The sequence below is a fragment of the Abramis brama genome, assembly GCF_963993115.1.
Source record: "Abramis brama genome assembly, chromosome: 11".
Classification (NCBI taxonomy): domain Eukaryota; kingdom Metazoa; phylum Chordata; class Actinopteri; order Cypriniformes; family Leuciscidae; genus Abramis; species Abramis brama.
Genome location: NC_139973.1, coordinates 38237028 through 38257755, shown reverse-complemented (window position 1 = coordinate 38257755; position 20728 = coordinate 38237028). Strand labels below are relative to the sequence as shown.

General features: G+C 38.4%; 2 protein-coding genes across 10 annotated transcripts in view; both read left to right on the top strand.

Moving 5' to 3' along the window:
- Window positions 1-16828, top strand: part of ptprfa (protein tyrosine phosphatase receptor type Fa) — a 226679-nt gene extending 209851 nt beyond the window's left edge. For all 8 annotated transcript variants that reach the window (XM_084128827.1, XM_084128826.1, XM_084128824.1 and 5 more), the window contains 10 exons: window positions 1257-1432; window positions 3120-3239; window positions 4589-4743; window positions 4839-5124; window positions 7137-7315; window positions 11209-11335; window positions 12160-12285; window positions 12368-12522; window positions 13168-13303; window positions 15402-16828. In XM_084128827.1, the coding sequence (XP_083984953.1) occupies window positions 1257-1432; window positions 3120-3239; window positions 4589-4743; window positions 4839-5124; window positions 7137-7315; window positions 11209-11335; window positions 12160-12285; window positions 12368-12522; window positions 13168-13303; window positions 15402-15470 (1529 nt within the window). In that variant the 3' untranslated portion in view covers window positions 15471-16828. The remainder of the gene's footprint in view (window positions 1-1256; window positions 1433-3119; window positions 3240-4588; window positions 4744-4838; window positions 5125-7136; window positions 7316-11208; window positions 11336-12159; window positions 12286-12367; window positions 12523-13167; window positions 13304-15401) is intronic.
- Window positions 16829-18141: 1313 nt separating this feature from the next.
- Window positions 18142-20728, top strand: part of kdm4aa (lysine (K)-specific demethylase 4A-a) — a 27442-nt gene continuing 24855 nt past the window's right edge. For both annotated transcript variants that reach the window (XM_084128829.1, XM_084128828.1), the window contains exons 1-3: window positions 18142-18273; window positions 19620-19779; window positions 19893-20068. In XM_084128829.1, the coding sequence (XP_083984955.1) occupies window positions 19633-19779; window positions 19893-20068 (323 nt within the window). In that variant the 5' untranslated portion in view covers window positions 18142-18273; window positions 19620-19632. The remainder of the gene's footprint in view (window positions 18274-19619; window positions 19780-19892; window positions 20069-20728) is intronic.

The window sequence follows — 20728 nt, the reverse complement described above, 5'->3', positions numbered from 1 at the left end:
ATTCTGTGAAAGGAATCCTTCAAGTCTTAAAGGACAACTCCGGTGAAAAATGAACCTAGGGGTAATTAACACATGGTTACCGAGTCGATCTTTCCCTGGGATGCGTTTTCATGAAAATCGAATGTAAAGAGTTTTATCTCTAAAAACAGTTTGGCTTATAATACTAGTATATGGGGCACAGAGTAAGTAAAAGTAAATCGCTAGTTAATACCACTAACAAGGCTCAAAATAGCCTCACACTAACACGGTAGCATAATGAGGGTCCCTACATGCAAACCGAAGCATTGAGAACTTTGTAAGTGTACAGACAGTTTAATAAGAAGATACTTTATAAAGACAGTACATTACGCGTTTACAGACAGGATCCATCTTGGAAAACAGTCTCAACTAATCGAGTCACGAACGCCGTGCTACGTTAGATTTCACTATGCGTAATTCCTATCGACCAGCTATCCTATCGACGGCGTTCGTGACTCGATTAGTTGAGACTATTTTCCAAGATGGATCCTGTCTGTAAACGCGTAATGTACTGTCTTTATAAAGTATCTTCTTATTAAACTGTCTGTACACTTACAAAGTTCTCAATGCTTCGGTTTGCATGTAGGGACCCTCATTATGCTACCGTGTTAGTGTGAGGCTATTTTGAGCCTTGTTAGTGGTATTAACTAGCGATTTACTTACTCTGTGCCCCATATACTAGTGTTATGAGCTAATCTGTTTTTAAAGATAAAACTCTTTACATTCGATTTTCATGAAAACTCATCTCAGGGAACGATCGACTCGGTAACCATGTGTTAATTACCCCTAGGTTCATTTTTCACTGGAGTTGTCCTTTAAATCATGACTGTTTATTAAATATGTTGGAAAATGGTAAATCTGAAACAAGCTTTTGTATTTGCTCTCACTTTTGTTTAAATTAATGTGTCCTTGCTGAATGAAAGTATTAATTTCTTTAAGAAAAAATCTTACTGACCCCAAACTTTTGAAGAGAAGTGTATGTGCTTTAACATCCCAAAATAAAGAGAGATTCAGCAATGACGAGTTCTGCACACAATCTACATCTACTGAATTCTGTGAAAGACCTTCAAGTCTTAAATCATGACTGTTTTTATTAAATATTTTGGAAAATTGACTCTCAATGCTGGTTAACACATTTCAAAATATTACATTGTGCACATTCCAAGTTGGCCTGCCAAGGACATGTTTTGTACAGTGCAATACTCAGTTAGCAGCCTTTCGATGTGTGTTAACTGCAGGTGTGCCGGGAAGTGACTACATCAATGGCAACTACATCGACGGCTACCGCAAGCAGAACGCCTACATCGCCACTCAAGGTCCTTTACCCGAGACGCTCAGTGACTTCTGGAGGATGGTGTGGGAGCAGAGGACCAACACTATCGTCATGATGACCAGACTGGAGGAGAAGAGCAGGGTGAGATGTCACTCGGGAACTTTATATAGAACTAAATAAAGTTTCTAGAGAAACATTTTTTAAAGTAGGAACTTATACCGACTATTAATCACAATAACGACTATACATCCAGTGTGTTTGTGCCACAGCTGGCCTAAACTAACAGTATTGGTGATTACCAAAATCATGTTTTTTTTTATGTTTCTGTAATGTTTAATCCACCAGTATGTGTAAACTCTTTAGTCACAGTTGGCCAAGTCAAAGTCCAGACTTGAACACATTTTTAGCGGATTCAAAGTTAGATTGCACAAAAAAATAATCAAAAACAAGTCTTTGGGAACAACACTATTTGGAAGTCAATAACAACTGTGGAAAAGTACTGTACATAAAAACAATGGCAGCAAGAATGTAAGCTGTTATCAAGGCCTTTTTTGGTTAGTATGTGTGAAAAAAGACTATTTAGTTGTTTTAGTTTGTTATTTGCCCATAAATTACAATAAACTTTTTAGTTTTAAACAAAAAGTTTTTGACAGATTCCTAAAATATTTGTTTTCTCAACAACTTCATAAACACATGCAAACATGTGGCCTCTCCGAGAATTATCTAGAAAAGGAAGTGACCGTAAGTGTCAGGTCTATTGAGCAGGAAGTGATGTGTGTTTGTGAGGGAGGGAGGCGTTACATGTTCCCTCACCTGCAGTGTGGCCAGATGGTCATTCTGTTTTACTCCACATGCTCAGTCTCAAAATACATGATCTAATGTAAGCTTTCTAATAGAATTATGTACCTTGTGTTTTGCCTTTTTTATATATAATTTGCGATATCATATCATTTGTATTAAGTTCAATGTAGTGTGTATATATATATATATATATATATATATATATACTTCATATATATATATATAGCTCACAAACATAACTTGATTTCAGTCTAGAATACACCAAAATAAAAAAGAGAATATACAGATTGAATTGGAAACAAAAAATTGCCTTGTTATTATGTGCTTTCAATAACAATAGAAAATGAATGTGATTGTACATCCTGCTGTGCTCTGTTATCACAGATATACTTTAATGTGCATCCCGAAACATAACAGGATTGTATTCATTTCACAATATGAAATGGCTTTATTACCTTCTATACTCTCTTAAGATTTGAAGAAGGGAACACCAGGGACGTCCTCAATGAGGAAAATGAAATATGACATTTTTGACAAAGAAAAAGACAACAAAAAATGAATATGACATTTTTGACAAAGAAAAAGACAAAAAAAAATGAATATGACATTTTTTTTTAGTTCATTCTAAAAATGCAGAAAGTTTAATGGGGGGTTTTGGTTTGTCCGCAGTATTTATTAATTATCTTGAACAAGTGCACAGATTGTACCTGTTCTTTGTGTAGGAAGAACAGCAGTGTTTACCGAAGCCCAGATGGGTCACGCTAATGCATCTCAACCCCAGTCATTACTAACACAGCCCTCTGCGCTCGGTGCGCGTGTGTGTGCACACAGTATGTGACCCGTGTGTGTTATCAGAGCCTGAGGTTCAGCACAGTCCTGGACACTCTTCGGTGCGTGATTCCCCATCTGTCCCATCAGTGCTAGAGAGAGACCCTCAGGCCACCAGCCCTGCATTCGCTTCAGCGTCTCTAAAGCAGAAGCACAGCGCCAGGCCTTGTGTGATGCTTGTGTGTGTTTGTGATTGTAGGTGAAGTGTGATCAGTACTGGCCGAGCCGTGGAACAGAAACATATGGCATGATTCAAGTGTCCATGTTGGATACAGTGGAACTGGCCACCTACAGCGTCAGAACCTTCGCTCTCTATAAGGTCTGTGTGTGTTTATAGATGATTATCTTTTTTTGTTTAGTTTTTTCACCACTTTTCGAATTTTTTCAAGTGACATTCAGGCTCTGTAAAAAAAAATGCAATGAAAACTATACTCAAAACAACTAGTTTTAGATGTTCATGTTGATTTAAATTTGACGCTCAGTTAGATACGCTGCGTTCGCACAAATGAATGAAACTTTTCTGCTCATTAATTCTGATGTGGAGGCGTCACACCGCAGAACTGAATAAATGAACCTGGAAATAGTTCCACAAAAACATCCAAATTGAATTAGTAGTGCGAGATGAAACTCCCTCTTGGTAAAAAGTCGGCTTGGGTACTAGTAGCAACTTTTTATAAAAGATTTCCCAAATAGAAAAGGATTTTATGACAAATTGTATTGGCTTTTAAGACTTGTATAGTGATTAAAAATGTACTATATTATATATACTTTATTAGCATTGTACATTTTAAATCGGTTTCTCTGTTTCACCATTTATGATGAAGAAAGTCACATCACAAAGCATTTTAACCAAATACATTTTTGAAGAGAATATTTCTGTAAATGTTTACATGGGTCAAATTGTGCAAGTCCACTTATACTGTTAGTCAACGTTTCCTGGTGAAAAAAATCAGTTGTAACTTTTTTGCCATAACCAATTTTGCACCCTCCCTCAGATCCTTACTGTTAAACAGACTGATTTACAACTGTTTTGATTGGCTAACCTCCATGTACTAGCATAGTTCATCAGAACAGGCCAGATGAATGCTAAAGAGGCGCTGATATGAAAATGTAGGCAGTCATAAGTTAACGAGCTCATACAGTACTAAACATACTATTTTATTAAAAAACAAGTAAATTCTCTTTTTCTTTTTTTTTTTTCATCATATGTGACCCTGGACCACAAAACCAGTCACATAGGTCAATTTTTTGAAATTGAGATGTATACATCACAAAAAGCTGAATAAATAAGCTTTCCATTGATGTATGGTTTGTTAGGATATGACGATATTTGGCCGAGATACAACTATTGAAAATCTGGAATCTGAGGGTGTAAAAAAATCGAAACATTGAGAAAATCTTCTTTAAAGTTGTTCATTTATGTTCACGATTGTGCTGCATTCACTCACAAAAATACATGTTTTATATATTTACGGTAGGAAATGTACAAAATATCTTCATGGATCATGATCTTTACTTAATATCTTCATGATTTTTGGCCTAAAAGAAAAATCGATCATTTTGACCCGTACAATGTATTGTTGGCTATTGCTACAAATATACCCGTGCGACTCGTGACTGGTTTTGTGATCCAGGGTCACAGATGTCTCCTTAAATCTGTTCTAACAGAATGGATCCAGTGAGAAACGGGAAGTTCGGCAGTTCCAGTTCATGGCCTGGCCGGATCATGGCGTTCCCGAATACCCTACACCAATTTTAGCCTTTCTACGCAGGGTCAAGGCCTGCAACCCACCTGACGCCGGACCCATGGTGGTTCACTGCAGGTAGATCCTGATCTCCACTCACATATCTATAAATGTGCTCGTGCACCTGTGAATTCATCTAAATGTGAGATTTCCCTTGTGTTTTTCCATGGAAGCGCTGGCGTGGGTCGGACGGGCTGTTTTATCGTAATAGAGGCCATGCTCGAGCGGATGAAGCACGAGAAGTCAGTGGATATCTACGGTCACGTGACCTGCATGCGCGCTCAGAGGAACTACATGGTGCAGACAGAAGATCAGTATATCTTCATCCACGAGGCCCTGCTGGAGGCCGCCACCTGCGGGAACACCGAGGTCCCGGCGCGGAGCCTGTACACACACATCCAGAAGCTCACGCAGGTGTCGCCCGGAGACACCGTCACCGCCATGGAACTGGAGTTTAAGGTCAGAAACACACACATATTCTCGTACATCTTCCTAACCTGACACGACACAACAGGGTTCCAGTGTCAGCTCTTCTCTCCTCACTGAAAGCAAAACACTGCATGAAGGCACAAAATCACAGCCAGTCAGGATGAATTTGATGATTAGGATACAGCTTCGGATTTTTGCGCACGGAAAACTTCCCACACAGCGCGCAAGTAACGAATTGAGCTCCCTTTCGCATCTTCTTCAGCTTGAATATTTAAATTAGCAAGGCTGAAACGTTCATGACTATTCAGCACTGTCCCTATCAACTGTTAATTGAAATAATCCTGAAATACATTTTTAAAATTATAAATATTAGATGAAAACTTAATTATAAATGTTACCTAGTCAACTAAGTGAAATAAGTTTAAACTTGAGCGCTAAAATTACTAATTGGAAATAAATAAAAACTAAAATTGAACTGAAACTAAAACTGAAAATAAGATAATAGAAATGTTAAAAATAATGACAAAGCTCATAAAAAAATTACAAAAAAAAATTAAATAACTGAAAATATAAAAATAAAAACTAATTAAAAATATTAAACACTATAATAATATATAAATAATACTAATTGGGAATGAAAAGCATTTTTTGTTAATGGAACAATTTTGACTTCATAACTAAGCCAGTTATAAAAGTTTTAATAAGCATGTTATAAAGTCAGAATTGCGTGATATACAGTCGCAATTGCGAGTTGTAAGTCAGAATTGTGAGATATAAACTCGCAATGAATTACCATTTTAATTTTTTATTCTGTGGCGGAAACAAGCTTCTATAGACTTCGAATCTGAAACTGAATTGGTAAATTCCTTGTGATTTGCGTGTCTAATGGTAAAGGTTGATTTCATTTTCTTAGTAATACTACAAGAAAAAGCGCTGTAGACAGAGGAAAGCCATGCACATTGAAATTCTTTGCAGAAATATCCTTACTAAAACAAAGGTGCACTTTTTAATTATTTACATAATGCTGGGAGCTGAAGGAGAAGCTGAGAGCCTGTATCTGTGACTGCTGAGAGTTAAAGCTGAGAAACTCCTGCACGACTGGGCTTTAACACACAACATCTGTCCTCAGAAGCGTTCACAGCCCCAGTGATGAGGCTCAGAGATGTTTTACATGTAGGATCATTATAGATGTAATCAGGTTTTAAATGCTTGATGTTGTGAAGAATCAGTGCAGTCGGAGCTGTGTGTTGACACATTTGGGTTTCCCCGCACAACATGAATGACTTTAATGGGCTGTTTTTTTCCCCATGATGCTTCCTGGTGACACGCTGTGATTCAAAGAGCACATATCATTTGAAGTTTGAGAACAAAGCCACTCAAAACATTCATTCTTTGCCAGAGAAAGACGTCAAATGTTGACAGTGGAAAACTGCTTTTGAGTTCAACTCATTTCTGTGCTACAAATACTTGAAACTTAACTTCTGAACCCAGAGCATTCCTTTCTTTTCAATGACCAATTCTGATTCTAATATCTAAAACACAATATAATGATGCAAAATAAGATGTTTGGGGTCGGTACGTTTTTTAAAATGTTTTTGAAAGTCTCTTCTGATTACCAAGACTGCATTTAGTTTAGAAAAAAGAAAGAAAAACAGTAATATTGTGAAATATTATTATAATTTAAAATAACTTTTCCATGTTTTAAAATGTAATTTATTTCCTGTGATCAAAGCTGGATTTTCAGCATCATTACTCCAGTCTTCAGTGTCACATGATCCTTCAGAAATCATTCTGATATGATGATTTGCTGCTCAAAAATTATTTATGATTATTATCAATGTTGACAACAGTTGTGATGCCTCATATTTTTTGGGATTCAATTTAATGCATTCCTCCTGAATTCAAATATTAACTTTAAATATAAAAAATATAAATATTAAATATAAACTTACCGGCCCCAAACTTTTGAACTGAAGTGTGTATTTGTCTATTTCACAATTTTAGAGCACTATAAATGTGTTCTGTGTCTTTTCACTCTGCAGAAACTGGCCAACTCTAAAGCACACACCTCCAGATTCATCAGCGCTAGTCTGCCGTGCAACAAATTCAAGAACCGACTGGTCAACATCATGCCCTTCGAGTCGAGCCGTGTGTGTCTTCAGCCAATCAGAGGAGTGGAGGGGTCCGACTACATCAACGCCAGCTTCATCGACGGATACAGGTGTGTGTGTGTGTGTGTGTGTGAGAGAATCAGGGTTGTGCGATTGCAATTCAGTAAATTCCTCTTCCTGTCATTTCAATTCAACATCCTGTGGTGAGGACATTTTAATTCAAACTCACACTCCTGAATTGAAAGAGAGGCAGATCTTAAATTCAGAATTATGCCCTGTCATAAACAGAGATCTGAGAACCAATTGAGAGCAACTGTGACTCCGGCTCTGGAGAACTGGGATAAAACATGGCGTGTTCTTCTGAAGCGAGTCTCTCCATCTCTTTGACTCCTGCTGGATGTGACAGCTCAGAGTCATGGCCCGTCTCGGAAGTCTGCGTCTGCGCGTCTACTGCCTTTGTGCTGCTAGTTGTCAGGACAAATTGTTCTTATTGGCAGGACTGTCCATAACTGGAGCGCTATCAGCGCTGGGAATCAGAGCGGCCCTGCGGCCACGAGCTGACAGGTGATGAACACAGTTCAGCGGACAAATAATAGGATTACCCGTCATGAGGAGTCTGGTCTCCATGCAGAGCTCAATCTATCACACACACACGCACAGATAAACGTTCAGCCGACTGCACTGGGTTTGATCCAGCCCACCACTGAGACAGAGTTAAAGGAATAGTTCCCAAGGGTTCTGTATTAGGTGTTCTGTATTTATATGGATTTCTATATTTTCCAATCTGCAAAGGCTGCGATTTAATTATATACATATATAGTCTGATGCGTTGTGTGTTTCAGAGTGAAGCAGGACACTGTTCATTTACACATTGGCAGCTCATGATTCAATGTTTGCAGTGTGTTGGAGCGGCTCGGTTCGCAGTAAATGCTGATGCACACAAACTCCATCTCTGCCAACGCTGTGAGTTTGTGGCACTTAAAGGATTAGTTCACCTCAAAATGAAAATTTCCTGATAATTTACTCACCCCAATGCCATCCAAGATGTTCATGTCTTTCTTTCTTCAGTGGAAAAGAAATGAAGTATTTTGAGGAAAACATTTCAGGATTTTTCTCCACACAATGGACTTCAATGGCAACCAGAATGTTGAAGTTCAAATCAATGCAGTTTCAAAGGGCTCTGCACGATCCCAGCTGAGGAATGGGGTCTTATCTAGCGAAACGATTGGTCATTTTCTAAATAAAATAAAAATGTATATACTTTTTAACCACAATTGTTCGTCTTGTGCTGGTCTGCGACGCGCCAGGCATTACGTCATCACGTTGGAAAGGTCACGCTGGACGTAGCGGTCTCCTCCATCTGCCTAAGGTCTTCATCTGTGTACTTAGGTAGGGGAGGGCGAAAAACTCCATCTCATTTTCTCCTCCAACTTCAAAATTGTCCGACATCTTTGTTTTACCTTTTTTGTTAAAGGGCTTTTGTATTAGTCTTCGCATGTTCGCTTTGTAAACAATGGGGCGGTACTTCCACCTACGTCCAGCGTGACCTTTCCAACGTGATGACGCAATGCGTGGCGCGTCGCAGACCAGCACAAAATGAACAATTGTGGTTAAAAAGTATATACATTTTTATTTTATTTAGAAAATGACCGATCGTTTCGCTAGATAAGACCCTATTCCTCAGCTGGGATCGTGCAGAGCCCTTTGAAACGCCATTGATTTGGACTTCAACAATTTGGTTACCGTTGAAGTCCATTGTGTGGAGAAAAATCCTGAAATGTTTTCCTCAAAAAACTTCATTTCTTTTCCACTGAAGAAAGAAAGACATGGACATCTTGGATGGCATTGGGGTGAGTAAATGATCAGGAAATTTTCATTTTGAGGTGAACTAATCCTTTAACTTGCATTTGAAAATGCAACATTACCCAGCCATCTTCCCAAATATGTAATGAGAAGCGCTTATATATCTGGGGGGTTTTTATTTAAGATTGCCCTGCATTTTACTTTACATTTTACTGGTATTCTATTATTAATAAATTGTCTTTTATTTTTATCTTTATCACTTCTTTTTCTTTTATCGAACACAAAATTAGATGTTTAGCAGAAAGATGACAATGCTAATTACACAGTTTAGCACTCATATAAGTACGACCACAGAATCCTGCAGCTGACCAATCAGATTAAAGTATTCCAGAGAGTGTAATAATAGTACACATAGTAAACACATTATTTTGTTAGCAATGACTATCCATATCACGTACTGTCTGTCCAGGGGATTGTGCAGTAAAAAATCTCATTGAAGAGTTTTCTGTGAATGAAAACCTGGAAAAATGGATATTAAAATTGCATTACCTAAGACGGTACAACCTACTCAATGGACCATACAGTCTCATATGCATCATATAAAATATCCCGTCTCTGTGACTGTTCTTGGGATGCATTGCAACTTTCTGCCACAGGGAATGTTTGCAGCAGTGCTCAATATGAATAATCCTTTAATAACATTCAGAATTAAATGTGAAGTACTTCCTTTGCTGCTGAGGGGTCATGTGAGGTGGAGGGAGGAAGGTGTGTCAAGAATCTGTGCTCATTATTGGCCCTTAATCAAATTAACGGCCAATCAAAGAGCTCCCACTGCATCTGCCGCCTGACTGAAGTGTAAACAGAGTAATTGGCAGTAATCGTGTTTGTAATGAAGGACAGAGGGAGAAGGGCTTTCACATGCTTTTAGCTTGATGAGCATGCGTGTGTGTGTGTGTGTGTGTGTGATGGGTGGGGGGGCAGCAATTTCCTTTCCTGTCATTTAGTGAACAAATGAGACTCTATCACACCTGTGAGGGGTGTGTGTGTGTGTGTGTGTGTGTGTGTCTCAGCCTCCTTCAGCATATGTTGGATAAATGCGGTTTTCTCCCAGCATGCCATGTGTGAAGATGCGTTCACTCATTCAGTGATTTGCAGTGCCCGAAACGAGCCGAAGTCAGTGAGAGTCCGCAACTGTGATGATTGGAAATGTGGGCGTGTGTAGTGATGTTACATTTTATGCAAATGAGCAGTGATGTAATGCACCAACCAATGGGAGTAAAGACGTCCAGTGTCAGCAAGACTGAGAAGTTCATGATACTTTGAGCGATTTCTCTGTTCTATATAATTGGTTTTTGCCACATTGATATTAGATATTTATGTAAGATATACACCTCACCGTAATATAAATATAGATCAAAAAGTTAACCAAAACAAACTGGATGGATGGATGGATGGATAGATGGATAGATGGATGGATGGATAGATAGATAGATAGATAGATAGATAGATAGATTGATAGATAGATAGATAGATAGATAGATAGATAGATAGATAGATAGATAGATAGATAGATATCTCAAGATTTCTCAAGAAAACATAATAATGTATGTAAAACTGTCAGTGTTCTGTGTGAGTTTGATCAGGCTTTGATCATCTGATGATATGTTGCGTTATTCATCTACTGCAAAGTACACAAACACCTTCCCCTCTAGAATGTGTCGAGTAAACACTCAGCATGACCAACAGTACAGTCACTCAGAGAGAAACCTGCGCTGCTAAATCACTGGAAGATGAGGAGTCTGCAGAAGGTGGAGTAGACGTTTACTCCACTTGTTCAAGCACAGCAGAGATGCATTTGCTCAAGTTTATCTAAAATAAAAACTTGATCAGAGACCTGAGGATCTCACAGCAGGATGAGGGCTGGAAGCGTCCGCTACTGCCAAACGGGACAGAGTTTGAGTGATCTAGAACTCTTCTGCCTTCACACACTCTCTTGTTCGTTCTCTGTTCTCTGTTCCCTCTTTCTCTCACTGCATCTTTATCTCCTTCTCCGTCTGTCTGATGTGTTTCTGCTCACGGAGCCGCAGCGCCTCCTGCTGTTAGATAGGAATCACTCCACCCTCATGGAGAAGAGCTGCTGTTAGCGGTCTGTGAGGATTGGTGTGTTCTTAAACTGTATCTTCATGTGTTGTTCCTGCAGACAGCAGAAGGCGTACATCGCCACGCAAGGTCCTCTGTCTGAAACCACAGAGGACTTCTGGAGGATGCTTTGGGAGCACAACTCCACCATCGTGGTGATGCTGACGAAGCTCAGAGAGATGGGACGGGTGAGTTGTGACAGATTCGCACATTCCTGCACACATCAATGAACCAAGACAATGTGAGTGGCCCATTTTACTTCTGTGATGTGATTCAGAGCTAAACGAGATATTCAACCAGGGATTCACTGGGAATCGATTGGGTTGTGAAAGGATGTGCTGTCAACTTTAAGGCAGGGTTATTATCATTAACTAAAACTGAAACTAATTCTAATTTTGCATCCCAAACTGACTAAATTTGCTGCAGCCTTTTTTTAAAAATTCTGTGATATTTGCAGCATTTATTTTTTTATTTTTGTAGTTTTGCAATAAAAACCTAACGATAATCATTATGTAGTCATGCAATTAGTATTAGTGACAGTAAAAGTACAGTTACTGTAAACAAAATTTGCATAATTACTTAAATCAATTATTGTCCGGCAGTTGAACACCATCTTCAGGTTAATGTTTCTGTGGAAGAATTATGCATAACTGCAAGCTGTCACAAATAATGCCGGAATCTATTATATTTGCATTCATTCTTGCAATTGAAAGATCACAAAATCCTTTGAAGGGACTGATTTAAGTGTAGCAGATAATAATAACAAACTAAACATGCAATGTGGGGGAAAACTCTGCTGTAATTAACACAAAATAATACTGTTAATGAAATGTTAATGATGCTGAAAATCAGCTTGTGTGCTGGCCTCGGGCTGTCCTTCTGTGCGTTACATCTAAGGGACAAAAGGCAAGAAACGTAGAAATCAAAAGATGAACAAAAAAAGCTTTGGGATTTGGACAAAGCAATTAAGTGTGAGCCACTCTTTTAACCACGTGTGTGTTCTGTTTCACAGGAGAAGTGTCATCAGTACTGGCCTGCAGAAAGATCTGCGCGATACCAGTACTTCGTCGTGGACCCCATGGCTGAATACAACATGCCACAGTACATCTTACGAGAGTTTAAAGTCACAGACGCCAGGGTGAGTTCAGCAGACGTGAACGCAAGACTTCAGCTGTGCTGTCTTTAAAATACGCTCTTACAACACTCTCTCTCTCTCTTAGGATGGTCAGTCAAGGACGATCCGCCAGTTTCAGTTCACCGATTGGCCAGAACAAGGCGTGCCAAAGACAGGAGAGGGCTTTATTGATTTCATTGGCCAAGTCCACAAAACCAAGGAGCAGTTTGGACAGGACGGACCGATTACTGTTCACTGCAGGTGAGAGGCAGAGTGGACGAGTGTGTGTGTGTGTGTGTAGTAGAGTGCTGGATGATAAATTAAATATTCACATAAAATGTGATTTTCAAAATGTTGTAAATCTCTGTCAAAACTTTACTGGATGTATCTAAGAGCTCATTTTGTATCAAGATTTGTTTATTTTTGGAATAGATAAATACTTTAATACAGTAAAAGTATTAAAAATGTTACAGAAGATTTCTATTTCCACAAAAATATTTTCAACATTGATAATGATCAGAAATGTTTCTTGAGCAGCAAATCATCATATTAGAATGATTTCTGAAGGATCATGTGACACTGAAGACTGGAGTAATGATGCTGAAAATTCAGCTTTGATCACAGGAATAAATTACATTTTAAAATATATTCAAATAGAAAACGGTTATTTTAAATTGTAATAATACAGTATTTTTACAATATTATTATTTTTATAGAATTTTTTGATCAAATAAATGCAGTCTTGGTGAGCAGAAGAGATTTAAAAAATTGTGTTTTTTCGTTCGATCGGTAGATGTTGTGTTTGTGTGCTGAACTGCTCTCTCTCTCTCTCTCTCTCTCTCTCTCTCTCTCTCTCTCTCTCTCTCTCTCTCTCTCTCTCTCTCTCTCTCTCTCTCTCTGTCTCAGTGCTGGTGTCGGGAGAACAGGAGTCTTCATCACTTTAAGTATTGTCCTGGAGCGGATGAGGTATGAAGGGGTGGTGGACATGTTCCAGACCATAAAAACACTCCGCACGCAGAGACCTGCCATGGTACAGACAGAGGTAAGCTCACACACACCTCACACTCTCTGGCGTAAAAGGAATGGTTCAAATGAAAATGTAAAAGTTCTCATGTTGCTGCAAATCAGGAAGGAATGAGGCTGAGAACATGATCCACTTTTAGGTAAAGCATTAGTTCAAGCTCCTCAGGGCGGTTTAGTCTGTGCTGCTGTGTTTTAAAGAGGACCTATTCTGCCCATTTTCAAAGTCTTGAATTGGTAAATTTGTTTTTCATGCCTTAATGTTCATAAAACGCATTATTTTCCATTGTTGCAGCCCGTCTCTTCCCAGTCTGTCAGTAACGCTCTGTTTAGTTCCTGTCTCTATGAAGCCCCTCCTTCTGAAAAGCACACTGTGCTCTGATTGGTCGGCTGGATCAGTGTGTTGTGATTGGTCAATCGCTTCGAGTGTGTTTGGGAAATGTCCCGCCCCTTACCATAACCACCAGTTTAACACACTACTAACTAACTCAACCAGGCCCCGCCCCTTTATTCTGCGTATTAATTATTTAAATGAGGAATATTGTGACGTGTTCGTTCCCGGAAGAAACTCAAGACTACAATGGAGGCGTTTCAGGGAGTTCAGAAACAGTGACACTGATATAGAGGATAAAGGGCGGTTCACACCAAGAACGATAACTATAACAATAACTATTAGCGTCCACACCAACGAACGATAACGGTCTGTTATTGTATGCTCGCGCTGCGGCTTCAAAGTGTGTACAACGTCATTACACGTTTTTGCTGTTCTTGTTGCATTTACACGGCTTTAACGAGCAGATGTCCTCAGCATGCTATGTTTGAGTGAAGCTAGTGTAGTCGATCTAATCTAGCAGTGAGTTTAGCTGACGGAGTCGATATAGTGGAATAAAACAACACCTAGTCTTTTTTTCTCCGCAACTTCAAAGGAAGCAAGACAATGTTGTGGAAACGAGCACTGGATACCTGAGGTAATACTTCATTACCATTTATTCAGAGGGTGTGAACGATTGTTTGCCATATCCATTTTCTTGAAAAGGAGCTTAACTTGTCAAACAGTGCTGGATTTGTCTGAACCTCTGCGATTAACTTCTCAACAATGTCGGCTGCCATTTTAAATGCGCGATCTCTTTAAATTAGAATGGATTCTGATTGGCTGTCAGAGTTTTATCGTTCAACAGCTGGGGAAAAAAATTCCGAAAGTGATCCCAACGATATCGTTTCTCTATATTTAGGGTTTTACGGAAATTGAAATCTTTTCTATCGTTTGGTGATCTAGAGACAGTCATTCATGCTTTCATTTCAACAAGGCTTGATTATTGTAACGCTCTGTATGCCGGTATAAACCAGTTTTCACTATTACGTTTGCAACTGGTTCAAAATGCTGCAGCTCGCTTCTTAATGGGGAAGAAAAAACATGAACATATCACCCCTATTTTATCACATTTACATTGGCTACCGGTCAAATACAGAATTGAGTACAAGGTTTTAACTTTTGTATTTAAAGCCTTGCATGGTCTGGCTCCAGTTTATATCTCAGACCTTATTTGTCCATACTCTCCCCCAAGATCTCTTAGATCATCCTCTGACAAATTATTAATCATTCCACTGTCTCGCTTGAAATCTAAATCTGACAGAGCCTTTTCCGTCTTTGGTCCTAAGCTGTGGAATTCATTACCTCAGTTTGTTAGGTTATCTTCTTCCTTATATGCATTTAAGTCATCTCTGAAAACATATCTTTTTTCTCAGGCCTTTTCATAATTGTGTATATGTAGTCTTAGTATTTTTGCATGACTGTTATTTTTTATTGTGTTTTTGTGAAGCACCTTGGTCAGCAGTAATGTTGTTTTAAGGTGCTATATAAATAAAAGTGACCTTGACCTCTATATGGTTATTGTTATAGCTGTGCTGTGAACTCTGCTATTCTTTAATATTGAGAACGATTTTTAGAGCTGTATCTTTATCGTTATCTTTATAGTTATCGTCCTTGGTGTGAACGGGCCTTAACTCCCGCTGGAGGGACTTTTGCAGAGCTTTTATATGCTCAAACAGCAACATTACACACTAAAGAGTTTAGATGTTGTAATGGGTCCTCTTTAACTGTGTGTGTCCCGTGTGTGCAGGACCAGTACCAGCTGTGCTACAGAGCAGCTCTGGAGTACCTGGGCAGCTTCGATCACTATGCAACGTAACCACTCCCAGAACGCCTCAGAACGCCACATCCGGAGAGCCGCCGCTTCCTTCTGAGCCATAATCATCCCACCTATTCAGTCACCACAGCTGGAGGGAGAAAGAGAGACTGAGAGAGGAGGAATATCAGAAGAGAGGAGACATCACAGGACGTCTTTCACTGGAATCACTGCAATCCTGCTCCTCTGTCTGAAAACAGCAACAAAAGCTTCGTTCTGGTCTCTAATGCACCGCTCCTGTATCTGTATTACCTTATCATCATCATCATCCGCCATTGTTTTTATTATTATTATCATTATTATTATTGTATCATCAGTACGATCTGTCAGAAAATACAATATTTGTATCATTTATGCTGATCATTGCATATCTAAGGGGTTCTTTTTTTATTCTTATTTGTTTCTTATATTATTATTATTATTCATTTGTGATTTTTTTTTTTTTTTTGTATATGTTCAATTATTTTCAGCACATGTGGACATGTATTTTCACATGACCCAGGTTACTAATACTGTAAGAGGAGCATTCAGAGCTGCTGCTGATGATTTCTTACTTTTTATCATTGTTATATTTTAAATGATCTACTTTTATTTGGTGGGAAAAGGGGAACTTTTATAAATAGGAAAAAAAAAAAAAACCTTTTCACCTCCTGATACTTTATAAAACCGTATAATCAAATATAAAAGAGATGAAATGCTTACACCCGAGTTAGTTAAGGACACTGACTAAACTAACGAAACGAGGGAACACGTTCAGACTCGTTGTGCTCTGTGTGCAGTCGTTTTCTGGAAACCCTTCCATTCTAAAGGCCCATCGAGTGAAAGAAAGACAAGAAAATGGTGTTCTTGCTGCCACTGCAAAGTCCTTGTTCCATGCCGGGCCAGCTGAGGTCAAAGGTCAGCTTGTTTTGAACGACCTGCCCACACATGTACAGCCGTCACGTGTCGTTCCTCCAGCTGAACCTCTGCCATCTCTCATTCGCTCAGACTAGCATCTGAAGCGAGAGAAAACAGACGACTCGCCTCACAGGCTGAGGCTGGGATCCCGAAACCTCCTGAACTCTCCACATGTGGTATTAACAGCCATCTGATCATCTCTCACTGTGGCTCGTAAAGACAAATCTCCCGTAACGTCACGACAGCATCATTGGTCTGGAAATATGTGCATACTCAAGTGTTTCTTTCCTCCTATGGCCTGAGCACAAAGGAAGATGAAAAATGCAGACATGGGATGAATTCATTTGACTTTGTGTTTACATGCAAACTAAAAAAAATGGCATTCAATCTGTTGTACAGGCAGTCTGTTTTCTATTTGTTAATAAAAAGGAGAGAAATATGTGTTAATAAAATGCTTAATTGGGTTTTGTACATGTTTCTTGTGCGTGAGGCTTTGCTGTATCCTGGTTCCTTCAGCACATTTCCAGGGGAACAGATGGTCCCTCTCCAGTGTGTGTGTGTGTGTGTGTGTGTGTGTGTGTCCTTGCCAGAGAGCCAGATCTCCGTCCATCTCAGTTTAATGTGAAGGCATGTGGACTGGATTCTGTTCTACATGATTCATTAGTTGTGGAACACATGGAGACTTTAGTCCTCCTCCAAAAATCTCCATTTATCTCTTGAATTTATTGTATCTGTATGGCTCTATGTGACGAGTGAATTTTAGAAATAATGTCTATTATTTATGCAGTCTACTATATATATTCACATTGGCAGTATATGGCTCTATAAAGGTTTATAGATATATTATTTGTACAATAGGATATATCACATGTAAATGGTTGCATGTGTATTTAACTTAAATATTCTGTGGGAGTATAAACTATTCTTTTATGTTTTCATCCATATGACTCAGTAGAGATGCATTTCAGATATATTATCTGCATAATTTTATATATACACAGTTATTTGTCTGTGTATTGAGAGTTAAATAATTATGACTAAAGAGTATTACTATCTAAATACAAATAATCTTTATAACGTTCATACATCTTATAGGCTACTCAGACATATTACTCTATATGATATTTGAGACATATGCATGTACAGGCTGTATGAGCTTTATGTAATATGTATAGGGTTAAAATATTATGTATAAACTATTTATGAACACTATAGACCAGTAGGTACATCTATACAATCTAAATTGTTACTCTATATGAGATGCATGGATAGCGTCTACAGTGCCATAGGGATACACAGAGATGTATACAAACTATATATATATATATATATATATATATATATATATATATATATATATATATATAATCAATATCTACAAGGTTCTGTCTGGGATTTATAGAGACCTCAGGACTTAAATGGAGTGTGTTATACATTAATTTACTGTATATTATTTATGTATTCTATAGCTATCTACTCTATATGGCCTCATGATTCATATTAAATATAAGGCCTCATGTGGAGTGAATCCCTACAATATATCCCTATATGATCTACATGACTGCATCTAAATCACTCTTTATCTATATAAAACAAATAGTCTATAAACAATAGGCTATATATTTTATATCTATGATGCATATTATTCTATGATCCCATATCGTTCATATAGAGAGATTTATAGCTACAAATGTTCCATATTATCTAAGGCCCCATAGAGCCCATGTGCAGAGCGTTGATTACGGGCGCGCGCAGGGGAACGCCTTCTTCCATCTTTGTAAACAGTGTGCGCGCATGCGCAGTCGCGCTTCACTCTAATGGAGGACATGTCTGGTTTGTAAGCGTCTTTTTCTGCGCAGTTTTTCTGAGTTTGCGCCCTCAACACCCCTCAACTGATCCCGCGACACCCGTGAGTAAAGTCCTCTCAGCCTCTCCTGACACGTATGAGCGGGGTTGTGTGTGTGTAGGGGGATTTCATGTGTGTTTTAGTGCGTGAATGTCGGTGTTTACAGTAGTTAGCCATCAGGCTCATCAAAGTTTGGAGCGGATCAATAATTCATGTCATAACACAGTTATACACTTCCAAAAGCCTTTAATTGCACTGTGTTGAGGTATATGAGCGTGTGTGTGCTGAGCTGAAGCGGTGTGTTTGTGCGACAGGAGTAAGTTTGTGCTCATTTGAGCGTCTTTAGCCGTCAGTGTGTGTTTGATGTTGTTTTTGCTGTGAGTTTGAGAGATTTCGGGGTCAAACTTTAAATGTTCCTGAGCAGAACCTGATGATGAGATCATGACACATTCATAGATGTCATGCTTTCTGATTAAACTCTCTGAATTAGCATATATTATGTGTTTATCTGGCTAATGTCAGCTAGCATGCTAGTGTGAGTTTACACAGGTGCTTCAACATTCTCAATCATAACAGTTATTAAACACTACAGTGGGTTAATGCTTTTATTACATACCGTGAGCTTGAATAAAAGAGTTTAGTTATGTATTTGTGTAAAAAATGCATGTAGTTTATCAAATAATGTTGATAATTGAAAAAAGTTCATTAAGGTTATTTCTGTCAGTAAAGTGCATGTTGTCAACTGTCATAAGTTGTTTTATTCTAGTTTTTCCAGTTTAAATCATTTTGAACTTAATTAATATTCTCTAATTAACTGTTGTTTTATTGTTGTTTTTCTAAATAATTGTTTTAAGTTTAGTTTAGTTGTTTCAACAGGTTGGAATATCTATACTTTTTGTATTCTTAGTCTCATTATAATTAAATATAATTTAGTCATAATTAAAACATATTAATACATTGAATTAAATGAAAACATATATGTAATTATTTTATAAACAAACATTTTTGATTTTTAATTAAACATTAAATAGTTTTTGAAACTGAGCTTTTTTATTACTTTCTTAATGAATATTTATTTATTTTTAAATGATTTAAAATTAAAATTGTATATTATGCATGTTATTATTATGATATTTTGAGTTGCTTAAAGTTATCATGAATATATGTGTTTGTGCCTTGACTAGTAGTGGTAATAGTAGTGGTGGTTTACATGTGGAGTTTAGTAGTTGGACAGGTGATGTTTTCTGGAGCAAGGCACTTGTTAGGAGAATATAAATGCAATGCAAATTTTACCCACCAATGTTTCAAGAGTTAAAAAAAACAAAAAACAAAAAACGAGTATGTTATGTTACAGATTTAGTTTTGTTGTTGATTTCTTTGTTGCTGAATTCTTCATGTTTTTCATACAGTTCAAGTGGCAGAATGGCTTCGGACTCGGTCTCTCAAAGCTCCCAGAGTCCTGCCATCAGGATCATGACCTTTCATCCCACAAAAGAGGAGTTCAAAGAGTTCAACAGATACATCGCATATATGGAGTCGCAGGGGGCGCACAGAGCCGGCATGGCAAAGGTTAGCCGCTCTTTGTTGAAGTTGATAATAAGATTTTCATTCAGCTCAAATCGCTGTGAGAGACTTTTTCGGGTTGTGGATGGGAAGTTTGCAGCTGCGTTTGTCTGTTGCAGGTGGTGCCACCAAAGGACTGGAAGCCCCGGCGCACATATGATGACATCGATGATCTGGTGATTCCCGCCCCTATTCAACAGGTGGTCACTGGCCAATCAGGGCTCTTCACTCAGTACAACATCCAGAAGAAGCCAATGACAGTCCGCGAGTTCCGCAAAACAGCCAACACAGACAAGTGAGCAGCAAATGTTGACGTGTTTAGATACGGTTGAATCCTCACACTGTGTCCTAATCAGACGCGATGCGATAAGATTCCAGCGACAAATAATTTGTCTTGTCCACACTAGACGTGACTCCAAGATGCGTAAATATCAATCAAAACCCACAGCCAATCAGAACAGCGTGTGGGCGGAGTTTCGCGGCGAGTGCACAGAGAGTAATCTTGACAGCACTCGCTAGAAAATGAATAAGTAGCTACATAATCAAATTCACAAATATTACATCATTTAAACATTATTAAAAATACTTCGGCTACTGAGTTACTAAAACAATCTTTGTCTATGAATACACTTGTTTGTTCACAGTTTGAACGTTCTTGTTTCCAATTGTTTAATTTCAAGATCTGAGGTAAATTATTCATTATTGCTTTTACAGATACAAAGCTGGAGCACTAAATGATATTCAAAGTCACATGACACGCTTTTAACATTAAATAAAGCACATAAACAGTACCTGAGATTATCATTGCCACACTTTGTGTTTGTTGTTCCAGCGCGACGTCGCAGAAAAATAGAAAACGTTTCTAAAATAGAATCGTCGCGTGTCGCCGTCGCGGCTGGATAGGACAAAAACTCTGATTAACATGGAAAATACAGCCTACCTTTTATCGCGCGTC